The sequence below is a fragment of the Schistocerca serialis genome, chromosome 6 (genome assembly GCF_023864345.2).
Source record: "Schistocerca serialis cubense isolate TAMUIC-IGC-003099 chromosome 6, iqSchSeri2.2, whole genome shotgun sequence".
NCBI lineage: Eukaryota > Metazoa > Arthropoda > Insecta > Orthoptera > Acrididae > Schistocerca > Schistocerca serialis.
The window spans coordinates 132,652,856-132,664,879 of NC_064643.1; the positions used below are offsets into that span (position 1 = coordinate 132,652,856).

The 12,024-nt window shown below is 45.3% G+C and overlaps 1 protein-coding gene across 1 annotated transcript in view; it reads left to right on the forward strand.

Annotated features, from left to right (window-relative positions):
• Nucleotides 1–12,024, forward strand: part of LOC126484357 (methyl farnesoate epoxidase-like) — a 204,519-nt gene that overhangs the window by 167,182 nt on the left and 25,313 nt on the right. Inside the window, exon 5 of the mRNA XM_050107827.1 lies at nt 6,967–7,212. Coding sequence (XP_049963784.1) covers nt 6,967–7,212 — 246 coding nt within the window. The remainder of the gene's footprint in view (nt 1–6,966; nt 7,213–12,024) is intronic.

A 12,024-nucleotide genomic window follows, 5' to 3' on the forward strand; every position in this document is an offset into this window, starting at 1 on the left:
CTCCCTGCTACACCCCCTCCCTTCCCTTACTCCCCTTCTGTGTCTCTGCACTCCCTCCTGACTTGCCTTCCCTCTTCATCTCCCACCCTGTGCGGGTCCTGCCTCTTGGTGCACCACCCGACACCCCATTTTTTTCTTTTCCTCCCACCCCCTCCAGCTCCCTACCCTCTTTTTCCCTCCTCTCAGGCTTCCTCTCCCTCAGCATGTCCCTCCCGGAAGTTTTTATTCTTCGTGTGTGTTCCATTGCTTACAGTACTTTGTGGAGTGTCTCTTGTTCTGTGTGTTTTTATACTGTGGCCAACTTTTTTCTTGTGAATGTGACTCCAGTGCGTTTTAAGTGCCCCATGGCTCGCCAACTGTGTTCTTTTAACTTTATGTCAGCTTTTTTTTAAACTGTCTCCCAATGAATGTCCCCGTGTCAATGTATATTTTGACTCCCATTGTCTCCACTTAATGTGTTTTTACGTCGCCCTTTTTCTGCTTTTTTACGTTTAGTTTCCTCTTTTTATTTCACTGTAATATCACTCAGCTGAAAAGGAGAGGATTATGCCGCTTCCAGCGCTCCTCTGCCCATATGGGGTAGGGGAATGAAATCACAAGAAAGAAAGAAAAGAGTCTGCCTACAGATCAATAATAACTGTGGCTCGACTCATCTTGTTCATTTCTTCCCTGAATTTGCCGTCACCATAGACCCTTTCCTTTAAAAGGGTGCCATGATCTACCACAACTTACTGCAAATTGTAAAAACACACCTACCTGTCCACACGGCAAAGGCTGCTATTTTCTTAAACAGTGCCCTAACCTAGCATCCTCTCCTACCTGTAACACCTGCAATGACTCCGACCCCAGCTACTCTAAGCAATGCAAAGGTAAGTCACAACCTACCAGACCTGAGCTCACTTTCCCTGTCGCTATCTCGTTGATAGCCCCATTCACCTCAAAAATTTCCTCTGGCCAAGTCCCTCTGCCGAAAATACACTCCTGGAAATGGAAAAAAGAACACATTGACACCGGTGTGTCAGACTCACCATACTTGCTCCGGACACTGCGAGAGGGCTGTACAAGCAATGATCACACGCACGGCACAGCGGACACACCAGGAACCGCGGTGTTGGCCGTCGAATGGCGCTAGCTGCGCAGCATTTGTGCACCGTCGCCGTCAGTGTCAGCCAGTTTGCCGTGGCATACGGAGCTCCATCGCAGTCTTTAACACTGGTAGCATGCCGCGACAGCGTGGACGTGAACCGTATGTGCAGTTGACGGACTTTGAGCGAGGGCATATAGTGGGAATGTGGGAGGCCGGGTGGACGTACCGCCGAATTGCTCAACACGTGGGGCGTGAGGTCTCCACAGTACATCGATGTTGTCGCCAGTGGTCGGCGGAAGGTGCACGTGCCCGTCGACCTGGGACCGGACCGCAGCGACGCACGGATGCACGCCAAGACCGTAGGATCCTACGCAGTGCCGTAGGGGACCGCACCGCCACTTCCCAGCAAATTAGGGACACTGTTGCTCCTGGGGTATCGGCGAGGACCATTCGCAACCGTCTCCATGAAGCTCTGCTACGGTCCCGCACACCGTTAGGCCGTCTTCCGCTCACGCCCCAACATCGTGCAGCCCGCCTCCAGTAGTGTCGCGACAGGCGTGAAAGGAGGGACGAATGGAGACGTGTCGTCTTCAGCGATGAGAGTCGCTTCTGCCTTGGTGCCAATGATGGTCGTATGCGTGTTTGGCGCCGTGCAGGTGAGCGCCACAATCAGGACTGCATACGACCGAGGCACACAGGGCCAACACCCGGCATCATGGTGTGGGGAGCGATCTCCTACACTGGCCGTACACCACTGGTGATCGTCGTGGGGACACTGAATAGTGCACAGTACATCCAAACCGTCATCGAACCCATCGTTCTACCATTCCTAGACCGGCAAGGGAACTTGGTGTTCCAACAGGACAATGCACGTCCGCATGTATCCCGTGCCACCCAACGTGCTCTAGAAGGTGTAAGTCAACTACCCTGGCCAGCAAGATCTCCGGATCTCTCCCCCATTGAGCATGTTTGGGACTGGATGAAGCGTCGTCTCACGCGGTCTGCACTTCCAGCACGAACGCTGGTCCAACTGAGGCGCCAGGTGGAAATGGTATGGCAAGCCGTTCCACAGGACTACATCCAGCATCTCTACGGTCGTCTCCATGGGAGAATAGCAGCCTGCATTGCTGCGAAAGGTGGATATACACTGTACAAGTGTCGACATTGTGCATTCTCTGTTGCCTGTGTCTATGTGCCTGTGGTTCTGTCAGTGTGATCATGTGATGTATCTGACCCCAGGAATGTGTCAATAAAGTTTCCCCTTCCTGGGACAATGAATTCACGGTGTTCTTATTTCAATTTCCAGGAGTGTATTATCAAATTCATTACAGTTGTCCTCCAAAACATTCCTCCATTCCAACATCCACACACTCACCAACAAATCTCCTTTGCTGCCTGCTCCAACTTCCATCTCAATACTCAAGCTACCTACTCTCACAACCAGGTGTATTTCGTGTTCACCTGCCTTGACACCCTTGTCTGAACCTCTTTGCACCTCGTCCACACACACCAATCTTATCCCTTATAATGGTGTGACAGCACTACAAAATCCGCTCCCTCCCCAGCAATAAACATTTTTAATGCATACCCTATCCCAACACAAAGTCCATGCATTTCTCCTTAATGAAACTTTCCACCAACTCTTTCACAACATCCAAACCTCTCCCTGTATCTCCCACCAGACAGATAACCCACTTCCTCTGGCCAGCAGCAGAGTTTCAGTTGGCCACTACGAGAACAGCCCTGTTCAGCCATGATCCTTATACAATACTCCCACTGAACACTTTATTTTTCCCTCTTTTTCCAAAACCTTACCATTACCTTATCTATATCTGACCTAATCATTCCATCCCCTGTGACTTCCTTCCTCACCCATATAGATTGCATTTCTTCCACCTATATTATTTCCACAGACCTCAACATCCAACACCCCTGCAGGACTCTAGCGGTGGCATCAATTTACCACCTCCCTGCAAGGTGACATTGTTCCCATCCCACACCAGCGAGCGACCTAAAACAGTTGCTGAAATCCAAGGAATTCCACACAGTGAGAAAGAAGTTGCAGAAGAAATATTAGCGTTCGTACTGGGTGAGTCGTGGAATGTGTGCTGTCGAATTTGCTCGACTGTCTGGACAATGTGCATGAGGAGGACAATGATATGATACGTGCTTCACAAGTGATAGTGATATTGAAATAGGTGTCGAGGCATGTAGTTCATCATCCTTCTTGGAGAGGGAGCCACAAATCCCATCGCTAGTAAAACATAGTAAAGGATAATAGTTGTTCAAGGAGCGAGTACTAAACAATTACAAGGGGTACCCAAAAATCGGGAAATTTGTCGTAACGTCTTTATTTCTCAATATTTTTACACTCCACTGACCCAACACACTTCTTCAAATGATCCTTCCATTGTTCGAAACAGTTTTTAAATTCACTAATTGTGATGTTCTTTATGCCTTCCAGCGATTCCTGTTTTACCTCTTCCACAGTGACAAAACGCTTTCCTTTCATATCGCATTTGAGTCCAGGGAACAAAACGAAATCACAGGAGGCTAGATCCAGTGAGTAGGGGAGATAGACAATCGGTGTCACGCCGTTTTTGATAAAAAAACTGTGTTACAGAGAGGTTGGTGTGGGTCGGTGCGTTGTCATGATGGAAGAACCAGTTGCCGTTGCGCCACAGATCTGCCCTTTTCTTCCGGATACTCTACTTTAATCTTTTCAAAACCTCCAAGTAGTACTCCTGGTTGACAGTTTGACCTGGGGGAACGAACTCCGCCTGCACAATACCTTTGCAATCGAAGAAGTAAATGAACATTGTCTCGATGTTTGAGTTCACTTGGCGAGCTTTTTTGGAAAGAGGAGACCCCCTTGTCTCCCACTGGCTTGACTGCTGCTTTGTTTCGGGATCGTACCCATAGCACGACGATACATCACCAGTAATCACCCTGTAAAAAAAATTCAGGGTCCTCTTTGAGCTGATTTTGGAGCTCAAAACACGCCATCAGTCGACGCTTCCTTTGCTCATCTGTGAGATGGTGAGGGACAAATTTCGCTGAAACCCTTCTCATGTTCAAATCTTCGGGTAAACTCCTCTGAATAGAACTCTGTGATTTTTCAGACATCTCACAGAGTTGATCAATGGTTCAGCGACGGTCTACTCGAACGAGGGCATTGATTTTGTCGACGTTTTCGTCACTCTTGACGTTGAGGGGCGCCCAAAATGGGATTGGTCTTCAATTGACATTTCTCCACTTTTTCCGCGGCCGATTTCCCCACAGGAAACAAATTCACAGCCGCGCGTCCCTCACGACAATCTGAAATCACGTTTTCGCCGAAATGGAAAAAGTTGTTTTACTAAAAAATGCTCTCACTGACGAACCGATGCACTCACAGCGACACAACTTCGCACACTGACTCAGATGGCGTGACCGTAACCGACACTTGGTCGAACAATGGGTTCCCCCACTCTCCCTCCCCACGGCAGCCCAATACCTGTTATTTTCGCGTCCCCCCCCCCCCCCCCCCCCCCTCGTACGTACGTGGAAGATCATCTGAAGCATAGCAGAAAAATAATTACTAACAGATTTCAGATAAATCCGCAGTAATGTGACCGTGTAGTCTGTAGTGCATAACAAAATTTACGAATATTCAGTGGAGGACAAGGCGGACTTGTTACAAAAAACTGGCGCTTGCAAGTTTCAACGATGCTCGACCAGTTCACAGGATGTGCACGATAGTGAACGTCTGCGTTACATATGCCAAATTGCGCGTGACATAGATTACAGTGATTTCAAGAGAAGCAGTGGATGCTTGCCTAACTTCAAACAGTGCTACAGAATTGGAAAACATAAGATAACTAAATTTTAAACAAAGTGTCAGTTTCGTGCGCTAACGGCCTTTCCGCAGTGATAACACCGGTTCCCGTCAGATCACCAAAGTTAAGCACTGCCACGCTGGGCTAGCACTTGGATGGGTAACCATCCGATCTGCCGAGCGCTGTTGGCAAGTGGAGTTCACTCAGTCCTCGTGAGGCAAACTGAGGAGCCACTTGATTGAGAAGTAGCGGCTCCGGTCTCGCAAACTGACATACGGCCGGGAGAGCAGTGTGCTGACCACATGCCCCTTCATATACGCAACCAGTGACGCCTGTGGGCTGAGGATGACACGGCGTCTGGTCGGTACCGTTAGGCCATCCAAGGCCTGTTGGGACGGAGTTTGTTTTTGAGTCAATTTGGTGCGAAGTCGGCCTGAAAATTTGTAGATGAGATGAACAAATTTATTCCATAGTTCAGTAATGAACTTGTTATCATCTTCAACCAGCTGGGATTTGAAGAGGTAATGCATGTGAAAGGAACGCTGTAAAATAGAGGTACTGAGAAAATTGTATCAAGTTCAACTAACATCATTAACGCATTTCGCATACAATTATGGCGACTGTTAATCTGTATGGTAATTTGGCTGGGAAGTTATTTGTTGTGCTGTGACAAGTTGAAGGTGCTCTGCCACCAACAGTTCTTTCTCGTGTGCATTATCGTGCAAGGACAGTAGGGAATATTTATGTCACAGCGAACAAGAGTGGGAAAATGGGCGTAAGAGAACTACAACTATGGTGCGAGCACTGCTTTTGGCCAATAGCTGGTCAAAATAACGTGCTTTTACTTGATTGCTTAACTACATCTAAAACTCATACTCCTTTAGAGCAAACTACCCTTCTTGTAAAGTGTTTGACGTTGCAATTCGTATAAACTAGAACCACTGGTGAAATTCAGCGTCTGGATGTTTGTTTTCTCCATAACTATACAACATATTATCACACTATCTGCAGCCACACTGTGGTGTCCCCGCCAGACACCACACTTGCTAGGTGGCAGCCTTTAAATCGGCCGCGGTCCGTTAGTATACGTCGGACCCGCGTGTCGCCACTGTCAGTGATTGCAGACCGAGCGCCGCCACACGGCAGGTCTAGAGAGACTTCCTAGCACTCACCCCAGTTGTACAACCGACTTTGCTAGCGATGGTTCATTGACAAATTACGCTCTCATTTGCCGAGACAATAGTTAGCATAGCCTTCAGCTACGTCATTTGCTAAGACCTAGCAAGGCGCCATTATCGTTTGCTATTTATCTTGTGATGCATGTACCGTCAGACCGATGTTCACCAATTAAGGATTAAAGTTAAGTATTCCAGCAGCTACGTACTTTTTTTGCTAGTATAATTACTTTACCTGTTCCAGACCTCACGCCAGCCTTTCGGCTACCCGTCACAGTGGATTGGCTGTTTTGCCAGTCCACAACACACACCTTATAGAATAGCCAATTTTACAGTAAGCTCCTCGTCAAATTATATCTCATTCAATTTCATTCCATTACATTCCATCAGTTCTCATCAGCCTGTTATACCAATATGATTCTACATGCATTCTTTAAGAGTAGATACCTGTACGGTTCGTAAATCTCAGGAAATTCGCCCACAATCTCGACGGCACTGATCTTCGTGGTCACTGTGGCGTGCCATTTTTTCATTCGGTGTCCATGGTGCAAGTTAATGGTTTGTTTTGAACATTTCCTGAATGCTGATAATGTCCATTTTGTGAAGTGTAATACATAAATCCCATAGAAGGTTGATCCCTGCAGCACCAGGACTCTTATTTTCTGTCGACCTGTTGCACATGTTGAGTCATCAGCAGCTAATATTTTTCCTGTCACGACTGGTAACACAACATTTTCAAATGAGCCGTACTGAAGTTTGAACTTGCGACCTCGCACTTATATGGTTCCTTGTTAGGAGGACCGAGGAGACAACTGCTGTTTTAAAGGATTTTCACTGTCCCTAGCGAACAATATCTGCACTTTGGTGACTCTCTTGAACTTTTCAGGTAACTGAACTCTTCGGTATTCACATGGTGAACGTACTGTGGGCCGTGGCGGCTGGATCGCGCTTCGAGAGGCACGACGCGCGCCTGAAGAAGCTGCTGGAAGGCGTGAACGAAACGTTCCGGTCCGGCAATCCGACGGGCAGCATGCTGAGGCGCATGCTGCCTTTCCTCACGAAGCTGGCGCCCGGCCTCACCGGCTACACCAGGGAGGTCGAGACCAGGACTGAGCTCCAGGACTTCATCCGGGTGAGCGGCTGCACTCGCGACAAATCACTCTTTGAGCTAATTTTTACGTGCACGACTCGAGCAACCAAAAACGTCTGTAAAGACAACATTTCCGCCACCGACTGTACCTATTTCTTATTTCCCACGATTGGCCAGTTTCATATATTATTCCATTTTCCAGCGGCAGTAGGCCACACACCAGCATATGGCGAGCAAATATACACTATTTGATAAAAAAGTATAGGAACATCTATTAGTGAACGTTAATGTGGCAGTGTGTACGCCCCACGTCAATCAGAAAATTCGAGAAAAACTCGGGAATTTTTTCGTCCTGGAAAAACTTGGAAATTTTCTAGAGTTTCGGGAATTTTTCATTGTTTTAGTTTTCAGTTAAATTTTTGTAATTTTGACAGGCAAGAACTGATACTCTATCAAAGAATTCTACAGGGTGAGGCAGTGAAACGGCACGATTTTGTAAAACCACCAAAGATTTATTTACAAGTAAAATCATAATAGTTGAACATGGATCTCAAGTACAAGAGTGGAAATTAAAGATTTAACTTAAAAACAATCATTTTTTAAATATGGTGTCAGTGAGGTGTCGTCCTTGGTTTTGCACACATTGTCTAAGCCTGAGATGAAATTGTCCCATGACGTTTCGTAGCATCTGTACTGGAATGTTGTTAATTTCCTGTCGAATTCGCTCCTTCAGGTCTTCTTTTGTTCTTGGTGGATTTTCCTGGAAGACTTTGCACTTGAGGTAGCCCCAAAGAAAAAAGTCTGGTGCCGTCAGATCTGGTGAACGGGCAGGCCAGGGGAAATCGCCATTCCTGCTGATTAGACGTCGTGGAAATGCAAGTCTGAGCAATTCCATTGAGACATTAGCAGTATGGCTTGTTGCATCATCTTGCTGGAAGAGTGTTTCAGCATCTGGATCATGTCGATCAATTCCAGGCAGACAAAAATGGTCAACATGTCAGCATAACGTCCAGAGTTTACCGTCACTGTGTTGCCATCTTCATCTTCAAAAAAATAGGGCCCCACGATTCCACGAGATGACATTGCGCACCAGACTGTTACTTTTTCAGAATGGAGAGGTTTTTCATGAAGTTCGTGCGGGTTATCTGAGGACCAATATCTGAAGTTTTGCTTATTTACGTACCCACTAAGATGAAAGTGGGCTTCATCACTCATCCATAAGTTATGCACTCTTTCTTCATTTCGTTCAATAACGTTAAGCATTGACTGGCAAAAGCGTATACGGTTATTGTAGTCATTAGGTTTAAGGGCTTGCACTACCTGAATTTTGTATGGATGATAGTGAAGGTCACTCTTCAAAATCCGTCTTACTGATCGATTGCTGAGACCAAGTTCTGCGCTGTGCCGTCTCGCGGATTTTCACGGACTTCGTCTCAACGCTTCGCGCACACGATTAATGTTCTCGGGTGTCCGGATTGTTTTTGTGCTGCCGCCTCTTTTCTTTGTTGTGCTAGCAGTAGCTTCAAAGGTTTTAACCCAAAGGAGAATGGCTTTCCTTGATGGCACGGGAGCCCCTGGCGGCAGGTTGAATTCACGACGAAAGGCGCGTTGAGCACCAACCACACTATCCGCGTTTTTGTAATATGCCTTTACGGCATATGCACGTTGCGCACTCGACCAACGCTCCATGGCTACTGAAACTTCCACCACTCTAGACGCCCAAGGTCACTTCCCCCACTCTCGCAACCACCCTCCGCGCCCGACAACCACTATCGAAATAGTGCCGTTTCACTGCCTCACCCTGTACTTTAGCTCGCTATTGCAGAATAACACTGCCGTAATGAAACATAAACGAGAGAGTAACAGCAAAATAAAACTTTAGTTGCAAAGAAAATGTGTCATTTACAACAACAAAACACAGAGCATACATAACATTAGCCGACATTTGTGTCAAAGGCTTTAGGACAACATTGCAGTAACAAAGCATAAACTAGAGAATAACACCAAAATGAACTTGAGTTACAAAGAAAATGCGTCATTTACAGCAACAAAAAGTGCGCACACAAGCGTTGCCGACAGGAAAATGTGTCCAAGGCTTTAGGACGAAGACTATGGAATACTTCGTTACAACAAACTGCTTTCGATGAGCGTGACGTCACAACTGCCGAGATTTCTAACACCTCGCTATAAGACATTGCTAATGGTGGTTTAAATGGTGCTTCTCACAAATGTCAGAAATATTCAGCTGCTGCGTTTTAAGCTGTGCTGTTAGGATCCTGCCTGACCACACCCCCGGAAAAAACAGCAAAAAATTTTTGGCGACCAATAGCATATGTGAAACCTTAACTTTTCTTGCAGCTATACTGTAAGCATATTAATTTCAACCATTAACTTTTCCTATTTATGTGTTTTTACTGCGTAACAGTGATGTTGCTAGTAGCTCACTGCATCACGTGCCCTATGCTGCTATAATTTGCTAGCGAGATCATGTGACATGACTGACTTACAAAAGCCCATCACGCATTTTAATCTCTATTACGGAACAGTGCTTCGAAAGGTACCGTGCTGTATTTAGTGGTATTTGCATTTATACTTTCGCAGCACTAAAATATGCAGTGTACATGTTGCTGCTTATCAAATATGTTTCCAAAACGCGTTGTTTTTTTGCCGGTTTCGTTTCCTGAAGTGCCAGGAAGTTCTACTCTGGTGTATAAAACCTTTGCAATTGAAAGGACTGATAAGCTTTACAAATCTGAGGGAAATTATATTGTCACTCCCAGTGTATTTTCACCAGGGGTATAGTGTATTATTAACCAGGAAATCTGGGAAAAACAGGATTTTTTTTTCTTGTGTGCATAACATTTTCGACAGCTTGAATTCTGCTGGAGACACTATCTGAGGAATGGCATTGCATTCTTCCTCAAGCACTGAAACCAGAGGATATAGTCATATAGGGCGCAGGTTTGAACCGAAGTCGAAGCTCCAATTCATCCAAAAAGTGTTCCACTGGCTTTGGGTCAGGACTGGGCAGGCCAGTCCATTTCAGGAATTGTGTTGTCCATAAACCATTGGCCCACACATGCTCTTTATGAGAGGGTAATTGTAGTATTGATACAATCAATCATCATCTACAAACTGTTCCATTGCTGTACACAGTATCTGACACTGTAAAATGTGTTCATATCCTTGCGCACTTACCATTTTTTGAAGTACAATGGGGGGACGATATCCTAACCACCAGAAATGACCCATACCACAACACATTCTCAACTGAACTTCACTACACCACTACACATGATGGCAGGTAACATTCTCCAGGTATTCGTCATACTCAAACCCTACCATCAGATTGCCATTGGGTATAATGTTACTCACTACCCCAGATTCATCATTTGCAGTCATCCGTTGTCCAACAGCTTTGCTCTTTACCTCAAGTGTCACTTAACACTGACTACAGAAATGTGTGGCTTATGAGGACTGGCTGATCACTGTACCCCAATCTTTTTAACTCTTTATGCACTGTAACTCTGCTAGCTGAACAGCTGGAAGCACTTTGGAACTCACAAGTGATTTCTTCCCCTAATTTCATGTGAATCTTTTATGACCACACTTCGCAATTCTTAACGGTCACTGTCCATTAGTACACGAGATCTACCTGGTCTCGGTGTAGCTGTGGTTGTTCCTACACGTTTCCTCTTGACAGTCAGCAGCAGTCAGTGTGGCAGCTTTGAATGGTTGAAATGTCCCTGTTACTCAGGTGACATTCCATAACCAGTCCATGTTCAAAGTCACTGAGTCTCCTGACTTACCTGTTCTGCTGTTACTGCTTCGCTACTGAGAACATAGTACTCCACGCCTCCTTTTGTACTAATGGGTCCGCCTCTCTTGACATTTAGTGGTCAGGTCCATATTTCATAGGGATGTTCAGATATTTGCGATTGGATAGTGTAAAACTTATAACAGACAGTTTATTTTACACACGTCACCTACTGGTCGAAAATGACGTAACAGTGGGAATCAGACAATATTTACAATCATCGAAAGAAATTTTGTCATTTCAGAAATTTTCTACGTCTGTGTTACTACCTGATGGAAAGTAATCCATCAGGAAGGCTTTTCCTGTCGTTTCAAATTCAGTTTCCCAGAAGATTTAGGCACCTCCTTTTCTATTTGCAACTTGGCAGTTAACTGATTTAGTAAGTTTGTCTCTTGCAGGTTGGAATTAACACGACTGTGTTTTATTACAAAGAACATGTTGCTCCATTTAACTTGATGTTGCAGTCGAGTTCATTATCAAAACTTGTCAACCTTTTACAGTGAAGTTGCTCCTTTACCTAGGTATGGTATCCCATCTTTGTGCCTGTGAACAACTGAATTAAAATGATCCATTATCTCAAATGGCACACAAAACAAAATCTCTCTCCTCATGCTAATCAGGAGAAGTTAATTTTGCATGATAGTAATAAAAGACAAGTCTACTAATCATTCCATTTATTATGTTACTAGGACCCTCCACTGGTTTCACATAGTTAAAGACAGGTATGCAAAACTTAAGGACGGAAGTAGCTTTTACATGATGTTTCACTACCAAGTAAGGTAGTTCAATGAAATTTTGACCTTACCTAGAAATGACTGCCACAGTACTGTACAGAAGGTAACAAAAAGAAATTCGCAAATAGAAATGTCTCTTTCATTCGAAGACTATAATGACACTGAAGTCACTGTGATTTATAATGGTCTCCTAGACATTGCAAAAGGCAGGACATTGTTCCTTATATCATGTGTGATCAGCACAGACAGCAATGTGTACTCTGCAATATACTCCCATGTTAGGCACAGTGTTGTCAAGGAATT